Raw genomic sequence first — 12,855 nt, 5'->3', positions numbered from 1 at the left:
GTAGTCTAAGGCCTGAACAGGGTCTAGAGAAGACTTGGATATGTTGATTGTAATGCCCAGCAAGTCTAACAATTCCAGGAAATCGTCTCTAGCCTGACAAAGTACACGCCTGGTGGGAGCGGCAAGGAACAAATTGTCCAGGTACAGATAGACTTGTATCCCCTAAAGTCTCAGGTGAGTCGCTACTACTGCCATGACCTTGGTGAACACCCTGGGGGCTGTGGTGAGACCGAAGGGTAGGGCTCGGAATTGATAGTGACTGGCCTCTAGTCGAAAGTGGAGGAACCTCCTGGTGCGTTTGTGCATTCTGATGTGGCAGTACGCGTTCTGGAGATCTATTGAGCACATCCAGCCATTTTCTTGCAGGTAAGGCAGGATGGATTGTAGAGTGACCAACCAGAACTTCTCTTTGGCAACTGACAGGTTTAGAGTGGAAAAGTTCCAGAATAGGCCTTAGGTCTCCCATCTTTTTTGGCACCAAAAACAACCTGGGATAGATGCCTGATCCAGACTGATCTAGGGGGATGGGCTGGACGACTCGTTTCCTTAGCACCTTTTTTATTTCGAGTGCTGCTGCCTCCCTTTACGTGGGTGGAACGTCCGGGAGGTGTTTTGGTGGAATGGGAGGAGTCAGAAAGGGGATTATATAACCTCTAGATATTATTTGAAACACCCAAAGGTCTGATGACATGGACTCCCATGCCATCATGTGCATTGAAAGGTGACCCCCGACTGCCTCCAGAGAAGAGCAGTCAGGCAGCCCCTCAGGGCTGCTGCGCGGGCCTGTCCAAGAATGGTTCTTGAGACCAAAATTTCTCAGAGCCCCCTGCCTCTGGGCCGGTGTCTGTCCTGACCCCCATCTGCCTCTAGGGGAAGGTGAATCCCGAGTGCCCCAGGAATACTGAGACTTCTGGAACCATATCTTCTTTTGCCCTCTCTGATTCCTGGAGAAGGATCTTTGGGGGTTAGAGAAGCGGATTCTGACGGCAGACAGTGTCTTCCCGTCCTTCTCACTCTCGACTACAGTCTCACGAACCATCTTCCCAAATAAGCAAGAACCATTGTAAGGGGCATTTGCAAAGGCCGCCTTAAAGGCTACCATGAATTGACAAAGCCTAAGCCAGGCATGTTGCCTCATGGCAACGCCATGCTGCTCCTTCAGTGGCATGTGAGAGGAGACGCATGGATGTATTTGTAACCGCTTTAATAGTGGCCATCCTCGCAGAAAATGTGCATTTATCCTCCGGAGACATGGACTCTGGGGGTGACTCAGTGAACTCCTTGACCAGGTCTCACTGTAGTCTAGTCACATGGGCCAAATAATTCAACGTCCTTATAGAAAAGGTGTCTGAAGCATATGTCTGCTTTCCCAAATCATCCATCATCCTGGACTCTCAGTCAGAGGGATGGACTATCCTGGGCTAGTTCTTTCTTAGTGGCAGCTGCTACCACCATGGCATCCACTGGGGACCCCTTGTTCCAACTCGGTCTACTGGAGGGCTCAAGATCTTAACGGGGTGCCTGGGGATCACTGTGCCCATGCCCTGGTGGTAATAAGGTCCATCAAGGGATCCACGAGGGGGGGGGGGCACCCAGGAGGTAGACGGGCCTGTGTCGAAGGCCTCCAGGAACACAGACTCGTCCAAGGAAGGTTTGGGTCAGACCAACCCCTCTCCCCCGATGGCACAGGATTTCCATGATGTCTCCAGAGGAGACATCATCGGGGGTGATCTGGGGGAACCTTCCCCTTCTTCTAAGTTGGTATCCTCAGTGAGGGACTGTGGAGAGGAGTCCAGGTGCCTCCTTTTGCATGTTCGTTTACGAGGGATCTCTTCAGTGGGACTCTCCGGAGAGGGCTCACAAACTACTTGTGGCTCCTTGAGGGAAACAGTCTGGGGCATATCAAGCACAGGCTGTCCCTGCATGGGCAAAATGGCTGAAGACACACCCAGAGGCGAGGGAGTCGGGGTGGAATCCGATGAGATGGTCAGGGGCCTCGATCCCCTTGAGAGAACCCTCTCCAACACATTGAAAGCCAAGGAAGAGCGAGCCTCCTGAGAAGCTGGCAAGGAAACTGCTCTCCCTGGATCCAGCGTGGGGATCAGAGCTGAGCCCAATGGAGCCGAGATACCGAGGAGTAGACCTTGACCCAACAGAGTTGGAGCCAAATGAGAAAGACCCAACCCTTTGGTTCCGATGCCCAGGCTTCAGCTCAGAGAGCCACTCAGGTCCAAACCAGTTGGATCCGGCATGCTCAAGGTAATAGCTGGCGTTCAGGTACATGGTACCATCGGTGCCGACCCCCTGACTCCAAGACCTCTCGGATCAAAGAACTCCAATACCGGGGGTCGGACTGGAGAAGGAGATATCGGGGCAAAGAAGGGAAGTGAGCTCCCCCCTCTGGAGGGAGAGGGGGCTGGTAAGACATCTGAATCTGGGTGCGAATAAACCTTCGCATCATTTTGTCCATGTCCGCTTCAGATAGACTTCTGCTGAACTGCGACGAGGCCACCAATGCCAGCCTGGAGGGTTGGTGTACGGAGGCCCTAGAAAGAGGTCTAAGCTCCTCCAGCTCCGGTGAAAATCTTGGCGATCAGTGCCGAGGAGAAGCTGGTCTGAAATAGGTTGGCTGTTTAGGGGAGAACCCACCGGATCTGATCGGTCAGAGGATATCTTCCTCCTTTTGCCTCTCTCTCTCTCTGTCTTTACTCCTCTCTTTCTTTGACTCCCTATCCACAGGCCTCTGTCCAGGAGGTTGAGTCCCAGCCTGGGAGGGAGAAGAGGAGAGGAGACAGTGGCTGAAGTAGAAGGTACAGTCACAGCCGTGACCGCAACAGAAGAAGTGGCAGCTGCCTCCATAGCGGGGAGAAGTCCCTTAAGGATCAATTTTGCCCTACGATACTTTAGGGCCCTAGGGTTTAACCCCGCACAAATAGGGCAGTCCAAAGAAAGATGGGCTGCCCCCAGACACACAACGCACAGAGTGTGGCCATCCGCTGGGGACAACTTATGGCCACACTCTGTTCACTTTCTGAAGATCAGCTTGGCCTGCTGATCTGCCATACCAACACAGAAGGTACGATGTACCAAAATGTTTAAACTAAAAAAGTTTAAACTAAACTACCTGACCCCAACACTCACACACACTCACTGCAAGGAGGGGAAGGGAGATAAGGCCTGCTCTACCTACAACACAGAAAACAACTTTTTTTTTTTGATGAGAAATGCGATGTGAAACCTGGGGAGGGAAGGCAAAGGACAGTAGGAAACCTACCTATACTAACTGCAACTCAAACACTGACAAAAAACAGCAAAAAAAAGTGCCTACCCCGACTGGAGCTCTGGACCACGCTGCTTGGCAAAGCCACGGCAAACGAGATCTGAGGGAAGAAAGGAGATGGAGGGGTATTATGGGTAAGGGGGGGCTTGGAGCTTGGATCAGATGCTGGTGAAACTGCTGTCTCGGATCCGGTCAGGATCCGACATCCCACAGGTTGATGATCAAATGAAGTCAACTACTTCAGATAAAGACAATACGACAGTTACCAAAAAGCAGAATAGAATATAAAGATGTTTTTTTAACCTAGAAAGGAAAGATGGAATCGAGCCATAACAAAGTATGACAGGAAACAGATCTCCTTATAAACACTTATATAAACAACTACAACGGGGGAGGTAAGGTATTTAGATAGTAAGAACTGAGTAACCAAAGGATGTGGTATAACAGAAAAATGTCAAAAAAGAAAAATTCTCTTATGAGTTTTCACCCATGACTGAGCAAAGACATCCTTGTCTGTAAAGAGCGGCAAATGACATCTGAGGTAATGCTGGGCTTTGCAGGGGGTTATGGGTTATGGGAGGAGCCCAAGTCTGGGATCCAAAGTCTTGAGTTGCTGAAGATGGATCTGAGGTTGGATATGAAGACCCAACCATTGAGAAAGGACAGAAGAGACATCAGATCTGATTTTACAGTGAAGTAAACTACGTCATTATCTTTTTCACAAACAAAAGGAAACAAAAGCACAAAGGTTTTGCAGTTTCACCTGTCTTTGTAGTTTATTACAGTATCAATGATGGCATTCATTTGTTTGGTCAGCTTGGGTGGATTTGGAGAGAATTTTTCTGCTGGAGGTCTGCCTCTTCTTTTCTTTGCTTTTTCCCCATCCTCCTTTCCAGAGTCTTTGTCCACATGCCTCCGACGTTTCCGTTTCTTAAGACGTACTTCTTCTTCCATTTCCTCCAAGTTGCCATCTTCAATTGCCTGCATAGTAACCAAAATAATAATTAAGAGTGCAATCACTATGCTCTTCAACAACATAGAATTTAACTTTAACTAGCATCTTTTAAAGTCCAATTTCTTTGTGACAACATACAAAATACAAACCATAGAACAGAAAACACCAGTAAAACTGAAAATATACAAAAGCTGCACACAACATGCCTACGCAAACACTGATGTCAACATTTAACCATAAAAAAATTTCGAGTTGGACAAAATGAAATACGGTTTAATGCTCTATGAAACTAAAGATGTACAAAATAGAATTTCACTGGCTACCTAGTGGCAACATCCAAGAGGATGAAGGCACCAACACATGCCAAAATCAAGACAGTCTTCTTCAATGTATTCTTCTCTTTGGAACACCTGAGAGGGCTGTCAGCAAAACCTATAAAGCCTTCTAATCTGATTCGCCCTGCCACATATGTCACAAGGGGGGCATTCAGCACTTGGGAGTACAGATCAAATGAAGCAGAACTGTCTCCATATCTTGTGCTTCCTTAAGCCTCCATGCCTTAGCTTGCTGTATTAACTAGTAGCGTCTTTATTCTTTCAGATGCAACAAAATGTCTCAAAAATCAATACAGTACAGTTCTGCAATGAAGATAGAACTATTTTTTTATTCTTGTACAGAGTAAGCGCTGCAAAATTAATGTTCTCAGTGCATACTACTACTTTGCAGAATACATGCTTTTCATGTCTGTAACAATTTGACTAAGCAAAGTTATATGTTCCATTATCACAATTTATTCTGAAAATTCACCTCATTAACTTTGTTTAAGGACAAGTCCAAGACATGAAATTGGATAGAAAAATACAAAGTTTCATGACAAAGATGTTCCTTATTCAAGTTTTAATTTCTGGGAAGGTATTCAACTTTCTGGCTCAGTATGACATTGATCCAACTAGCAGCAACTTAGGAACAGCAGGAAAACTTGACAAAGAATTGGAAGCCCTGGATCCAAAGGTTTGAGCTGTAGCTTGCTATATGGGACAAGTTAGAGAATATTCAACATATACATTTTTCCATACCACAGGAAGGAATGCCATCAAGGCATTTAATAAAGTTTCTCGGAGGGGTGTGTGTGTGTGTGTGTGTGAAGAAAACAGTTTGTCATCAGTGAAAAGCTAATGCTAGGCAAACTGTCAGCCAAAGAAAAATACCCTGTGTAAGACATCGTGTAAGACTTTTTTTTAAACAGAAATCAAGATGTGTAAGACAATACTGATGCACATGCTATGGATGCGAGTCACAGAATTCATAATTTTGAATCTGGAAAATGTATGATTAGACTTGACTGTAGTACAGTCCTAACTCTTGTGGCACAAAAGAATAAAGATAAAGCCCTGACAATGACCCAGAATGAGCTGTGTTTGACTAGAGGGGCATGGCTGGTAGGGAAGCCAGACAGGCTGGTAGTGAGATACTGATGCCAGCTCATTCATCCTAGGGGGAGAGAGGTGGCATGATTTGTTGCTTGGCTGGCACTTGCTGGAGGGTTGGCATACTGCCACAGATGTATGGACTTACATGGCGCTGTGCTGTATCAACAATGCACCCCACTTATAAGGGGTTAGCATGTGTGGTTTCATGCATGCCCCCTCTGAAATCATCAAATGCAGAAGCCACAAGCTGGCAAAATTGAGCATAAAGTGCATCTGTGGGGGAGGGGACTCCACAAGATCACAGACACATGACACATGACTCTCATCTCCTTTGTTGGGGGAGGAATGAACTGATATGGCTCCTCCCCCAAGCAAAGAATGAAAGGGCTACAGGCTCTTGCCTTGACCGGCGAACAAACGGGCATGGAGCTCAAGACTCACAGAAGAAAGAAAAGAATAAACTGGAAGGTGGGGAAGGAAGCCTGGTGTAATCTTGACAGAAGAAATAAGAATAGTCTGTGGCATAAGAATATAACTATGTAAGAGACAGACTATCAGCAGAATTTGATTCATACATCAGTAAAGACTGAGATATCTATTCTGCCAGGGAGATGTCAAGTTTGCATTTCAAATCCATAAACAAAAAGATGAAAGTGTGTCAAAATATAGAGCAACTGAAGCCCAGAAGCTGAAAACATAATAAAAATGAAAACAAAAGGGAAAATATGTGGTCCTCCATCATGGCAACCAAAATAGTGCAGAGTAAAGTATAGTTGTTTAAAATCTTACCATAACGATAGATGTCCTTTTCACTGTTGGAGTATTCTTAACATAAGGGATTCTCTGCCTTGGGTGGCCCGACATCACACGTATGCTCCTTGAGTACGTAGGGCAAAAAAGTGATGTCCAGATGTACCATCCTCCAAAATGAACGCCAGTCCAAGGAAAATAAATGAAAAGGGGTAACAGTAGTACATACAGAAGATGAAAAGATCCAAGGGTAGGAGGGAGGGAATGAATACATCAGTGAAGAGAAGGACATCTATCGTTATGATAAGATTTTACACAACTAAACTATGTCCTTCTATTCTACTGTTGCAGTATTCTTAACATAAGGCAGAGTACCAAAAACAGCGCTTGCTCTGGAAATTCCATCCATCTTGTAGTGTTTGGTGAAAGTATGCACAGGTAGCTGCCTCAAGAATGGGGTTAGTGTCTAACCCTTTGAAAAAAGCACCAGAAGAAGCCACAGCCCTAGTAGAGTGAGCCTTAACAGAGAAAGGAACAGTCTTACCATGAAAAACATAACAAAAAGAAATAGCTTTAGAAATCCAAGACAAAATTATCTGCTTGGAAATAGCCATCCCCAAAGACCTGGGATGAAAAGAAACAAAAAGCTAATCAGATTTCCTGACAGCCTCAGTCTTATCCAAATAAAGTCTGAGCTGTCTATGTACATTCAAGGTGTGTAGTAATTTCTCGCTAGCAGACTGTGGAGAAGGGAAAAAATTAGGTAAATGAACAGATTGGTTAAGTGACAACTCATTCACCACCTTGGGCATAAAAGAAGGATTAGTATGCAAGGACATCCTGTCCTTGTGAAAAAAACAAAAAAGGAGGACAAGCCATAAGGGTTTGAAGTTCAGACACCTGTCTGGCTGAAGTAAGGGCTAACAACAGAACAGTCTTCCAAGAGCAATGTTGCAAGGAAGCTAAAGCTGCAGCCTCAAAAGGAGTCAAAGTCAATTTCTCCAAAACAAAATTAAGATCCCAGGGAGGAGGAACAGGCTTCCTGGAAGTCTGCTGTGAAGGACGCCTTTAAGAATTTGTTTTGCCTCAAACCTAGAAGATAAATGAGGAGATAAAGACAGATAAGCGGAAATAGCTGAAAAGTGTGACTTGACAGAGAAATAAGCCAACTCAGCAATGAGCAATTCACACAAATAAGAAAGAACCACAGGAACATCCACAGAGAGTGGATCCTGGTTATGTGAAAGACACCAGACAGAAAACCTTTTCCATTTGGATATACAGGATTTCCTAGTATTGGGTTTCCTGGCCTCCTGCAGGGCACTAAGCACATCCTCAGAGAAATGTTGTCTATAAGGAATCAAAATCCTATCACCCACAGAGTCAGTTGAAGAGTGAACAGGTGGGGATGGATCAGAGATCCCTTTGTCTTGTGTGAATAAGTCCACCCTGTGAGGTAACTTGCAATGACTGCCTTTGGCTAAATGCAGAAGAAGAGGGAACCAATGCTGTCTAGGCCAAAAGGGTGTCCTCAGCAAGAGTTTGGGTTTGTCCTGCTGAATCTTGACTAGAATGGCAGGAAGGGGAGGGGAATGCATATACCAACACTCCGTTACAAGAAAAAGACAGGGCACCCACCTTCCAAATCAGAGGACTTGGGACTCTGGCACAAAACTGAGGAAGTTGCCTGTTCAGAGGGGAGGCAAAAAGATACAGTTGAGGAGTACCCCACTTGTAGACAAGGTCCAGAAACACATTCCTATGAAGCAGTGAAGCATCCACTCATGGGATTGAGTCAAGGACCTGCTCAGAGTGTCTGCCACATAAGTTTGACCTGAGGGAATATAAACTGCCTAAAGAGTCACATGATCCTGAACTACAAGGTCCCATACCTTGAGAGCAAGCCTACAGAGAAGGTAATATCTTGTCACCCCCCCCCCCCCATAGTTTACATACCACAAGACTCTGGTGGTGTCTGTAAACACTTTGAGAGGGCCTGGAGAGAACAGAGGATGAAAGCCCTGAAGGGCCAAGTAGGAGTGCTCTCATCTCTTTGATGATGATGTGCTTCTTCTGCTGAAGAGGAGACTAGATCCCATGCACTCTCATTGTGCCAAAGGCTGCTTCCCAACCTACCTCTAAGGCATCTTTGAACAGTTCTTGTGATGGAAAAGGGAGATAAAAAGGAAGGCTCGGGTTCAGAGACAACTGCTGAATCCACCAGTGAAGCTCCTTTATACAGGGAAGAAAAGGAACTGCAAATTCTAGAGGATGTGCAAGTTGTTGACAGACCAATTTCAGGAACCAGTGAAAAAAATTTCCCCATGTGAAGCTTAGCTAAAGGTAACATAGGGATGATGGATTCCATAAATCCCAGAAGTCTCAGAAACTCTCTGGCTGTGACAGAGGTCAGAGGAATAAGATTTTGAAAGAAAGCAGTCAGAGTCAAGGCCTTTGGTGGGGGATGCCAACATAGGCATTGTCTGAATCTTGCACTCTTGAAAGACATGACCTTGAGAAGGTGTTAGAGATGACTTTTTGAAATTTATTGTGAACCCCAGACTTTGCAAAAGAGTAATGGCAAAGTTAAGGTTTTGCAACAAGATCTCTGAAGAGGATGCCTGAAAAAAGAAGGTATGCACTCACCATAACATTCCATCTGAGTAGCAGTTCTTCGTTTGTCTTCAACCTGTGGGTTCCCTGATCTGTCTAGGATCTGATTTGGCCGCATATCCAGCATCAGATCCAAGCACAAAGCTCCTCTCCTTACCCATAATGCACCTGTCTCCTTCCTCCCTCAGATCAAGTTTGCTGCCTAATCCAATACTGTCACCCGACCCAACAGAACCTTGCACCTACCATATGCCACTAACAAGGATAAGAGGCAACCTTAAAGTGACCACCTCCTGCATTTGTTGGAACAACCAACAGTTCACACAAGGCTGGGGGAAGGAGGGATGGTTGAAGACAAACGAAGAACAACTACTCAGATGTTACGTTATGGTGAGTACATAACTTCTTTATCTGAAGTAGTTATCTATATTTGTTCTTCAAACTGTGAGACAGAGTCCCCAGCTACTAAACACCTGGGAGGCCCTCATGGACGGATATTCCGGAGCATGGCGGAGCCAAAAAATGCCCTATTCCTGGATACAATGTCCAATTTATAATGTGAGATGAAGGTATGAGATGAGAACCAAGTAGCCACTGAACAAATATCATCTAATGAAACTCTGGACCAAAAAGCAGCCGAAGTGGCCATAGATCTGGTGGAATGTGCTTTCACATGACCTGGTGGGGAAATCCCCCTGACAGAATACACCTGGAAGATACACTGGGAAATCCAATGGGCAATAGTAACTTTGGAGATAGGTTTCCCTAAAAAAGATAGGAGATGAAAAGTTTGGCCAATTTACATAACGTTTTTGTCCTGTGCAGGCAGAAACATAACGGAGTGTGCACATCCAATAAATGCAATTTGTATTCTTCCTTGTTTTGAAAATTTGGAAAGAAGACAGGGAAATTGATCACCTGATTAATGTTGGCCTCTGAAGCTACATTAGGTAGAAAAGATGGGTTAGTGCGCAAGGACACCCTGTCCTTATGAAAAATCATATAAGGGGCTTTGACTGACAAAGCTTGAAGTTCTGAAACTCTCTTGGCAGAAGTAATGGCAACTATGAACGCAGTCTTCCAGGACAGAAACTGCAGATCCACTGAAGCTGCAGGTTCAAGGGGGAGGCAACACTAAGGCCTGAAGTACTAAAGTAAGATCCCATGGTGGTGTAGGGTTTTTCACCGGGGGTCTAAGAAGAGAGGTACCTTTGAGGAAGGCCTTACAAAGCTTTGAAGAAGCTAGGGAGGCCATATTATCCCCCACATGATAACTGGAAATTGCAGCAAGTTGAACTTTGACTGTGGAAAAACTAGCCTCTTGTTGAAAAATTCCCATACAACATCAAAAATTCCAGCACCACAGAAACCGGGGCAGTGAAGGGATCTAGTGCATGCTGCACAGCCCAGATTGAAAAATGTCTCCATTTGCTAGACTAAAGCTTTCTAGCGGAAGATTTACGGGCCGCCACCAGGATTCTTTTGACAGGAGAGAATAAACCGGGAGTCCTGACTATCATGGGAACTGGAGCAGCCAAGCAGTGAGCTTCAGACTGTCCAGGTCTGGATGGGGAATCCCTGAGGGATGAGAAATGAGATCGGGGACCGGATCCAACATCCATGGCAGAGCCATCAGATGAGACCAGAGAGAGGGAAACCATACTTGGCAAGGCCAGAATGGGGCAATGAAGATTACTAGGCTCCCCAGCCTGTGAGCTTTCTGAAGAAATGTTGGTATTAAGGGAAAAGGAGGATAAGCATACAGGAGACCAGGGGGCCAAGCATGAATCAGAGCGTCTCTGGGGGCTTCCCCCGGGGGGGGGGGGGTCAGAGCGAAGAACTCACTGCATTTCGCGTTTGAAGGAGAAGCGAAGAGATTTCAGCAAGGCTGACCCCACTTATGAAAGATCCTTTCCACTACTGAAAGATTCAGAGACCACTCATAAGGCATCAGAATAGATCTACTGAGCCTGGCCGCTAGAATGTTGGACCTCCCCGGGATGTGCGTTGCTAACAGAAAATGGCTGGTGGAGATCACCCACGCCCATACTCTCAAGGCCTTGCGACAAAGTGGATAAGATCTGGTTCCCCCTGCTTGCTGATGTACCAGACCACAGACATATTGTCCATCTGGACAGCAACTGTTCTTGAGGAAAGACGGGCATGGACAGCCTGCAACGCTAGAAGCATTGCCCTAATCTCCAGGACACTGATATGCAATCTGTTCTCGTAGGGGAACCACGTACCTTGAACTGTCCCTCCCGAGCAGTTCCCCCCACCCTAGATGGGAGATGTCTGCAGTCACCGTAATCATGGGGAAAAGTGGGAGAAAAGGACGACCCTGAACAAGGTCCGAGGAATGAATCCACAACAGGAGGGAGTCCCTGCATACTCGAGAGATTCGAACAGGGTGAGTCAACGGAAGATCTAACTAGGACCATTAAACTGCAAAGGTCTACTGAAGAATCCGCATGTGAAATCACGGTAAAGGCAAGAGGTTGATCGTGATCACCATGGACCCTAGTGCTCTTAATACCATCTCTGCTGTCAGGAAATGCTTTTGAAAAAGAGAAAGAGCATGGAGCTTCAGAGTGCGTATCTTGCCTGGAGTAAGAAAAACTTGGGTTTGAATTGTGTCTAAATGCACCCCAATGAAGTCAAACATTTAGACTGGGGCCAGAGATGATTTGTTGAGATTCATGGTAATGCCTAGCCTCTGTGCCAGGAGCAGAAAGGAATCTCTCACTTGACAAAGTTGATGCCTGGAAGGGGCAGCAAGGAGCCAATAGTCCAGGTAGGGGAATATCTGTACACTCTGAAGTCTCAGGTGAGCCGCTAGTACTGACATCACTTTGGTAAACACCCTGGGGCTGTGATGAGACCAAAGGGGAGCGCCCTCTACTGGTAATGATTGGTTCCTAGCTAGAAGCAGAGAAACCTCAGAGAGTGCCTGTCCATTTTGATGTGATAGTACGCATCCTGGAGGTCGATCAAGCACCTCCAATCATTCTCCTGCAGGAAGGGCAGGATAGATTGAAGGGTGATCATCCACAACTTTGTCTTGACCACAGAAAGGTTCAAGGTGAAGAGATCAAAAATGGGTCTTAGGTCCCTCATTTTCTTAAGCACCAAAAAGAACCTGGAACAAATGCCTGATCTGTAATAGTCTGGAGGGACAGGTTGGATGACTGCTTTTCCTAGCAGCTTTGTGATTTCCAGTGCTTCATCCTCCCTTTTTGGAGGTGGGATGTCCGGGAGGTGTTTGGGAGGTAGAGGTGCCTCTAGAAAGGGGATTGAATAGCCTCTGGATAAAATTTGCAGCACCCAACGATCTTTCATGATGGACTCCCACTCTGTTAGGTGCAGTGAAAGATGGCCCCTGACTGCCTCCAGAGATGAGCAGCTGGGCAACACTTTAGGGTTGCTGGGAGGGTCTGTACGAGAAAGGCTCTCGAGACCCATCATTTCTCAGCCCCCCCCCTCTGCCTCTAGGGCGGAGTCTATCAAATCCCACCCCCCCCCGCCCCTGGGGGAAGGTGAGTTCTGAGTGTTCCAGGGAAAACTCTGAGATTTCTGGAACCACACCTTCTTGGTCCTTCACTGATTACTAGAGAAGGATTGTTGACGGGCCGAAAAGCAGATCCTGGTGGCAGACAAAGTCTTCCCATCCTTCTCACTCTGAACTAATGTGCCATGCATGCACCGACTTCCCAAAAAGGAAGAACTGTTGTATGGGGCATTGGTAAATGACACCTTAAAGGGTTCTAAGAACTGACAGTGCCGGAACCAAGCATGCCGCCTGATAGCAATGCCTGTATAGGTGGCTC

General features: G+C 46.2%; 1 protein-coding gene across 2 annotated transcripts in view; it reads right to left on the bottom strand.

Moving 5' to 3' along the window:
* The window catches only part of LOC122793098 (probable global transcription activator SNF2L2), a 2,696,898-nt gene that overhangs the window by 348,708 nt on the left and 2,335,335 nt on the right, over positions 1 to 12,855 (bottom strand). For both annotated transcript variants that reach the window (XM_044060828.1, XM_044060829.1), the window contains exon 29: positions 4,044 to 4,261. In XM_044060828.1, the coding sequence (XP_043916763.1) occupies positions 4,044 to 4,261 (218 nt within the window). The remainder of the gene's footprint in view (positions 1 to 4,043; positions 4,262 to 12,855) is intronic.

Source organism: Protopterus annectens, chromosome 2.part0 (assembly GCF_019279795.1).
Source record: "Protopterus annectens isolate FY-2018-M chromosome 2.part0, PAN1.0, whole genome shotgun sequence".
Taxonomy (NCBI): Eukaryota; Metazoa; Chordata; order Ceratodontiformes; family Protopteridae; genus Protopterus; species Protopterus annectens.
The sequence above is the reverse complement of the archived record's forward strand: the minus strand, read 5'-3'. Positions and strand labels throughout refer to the sequence as shown.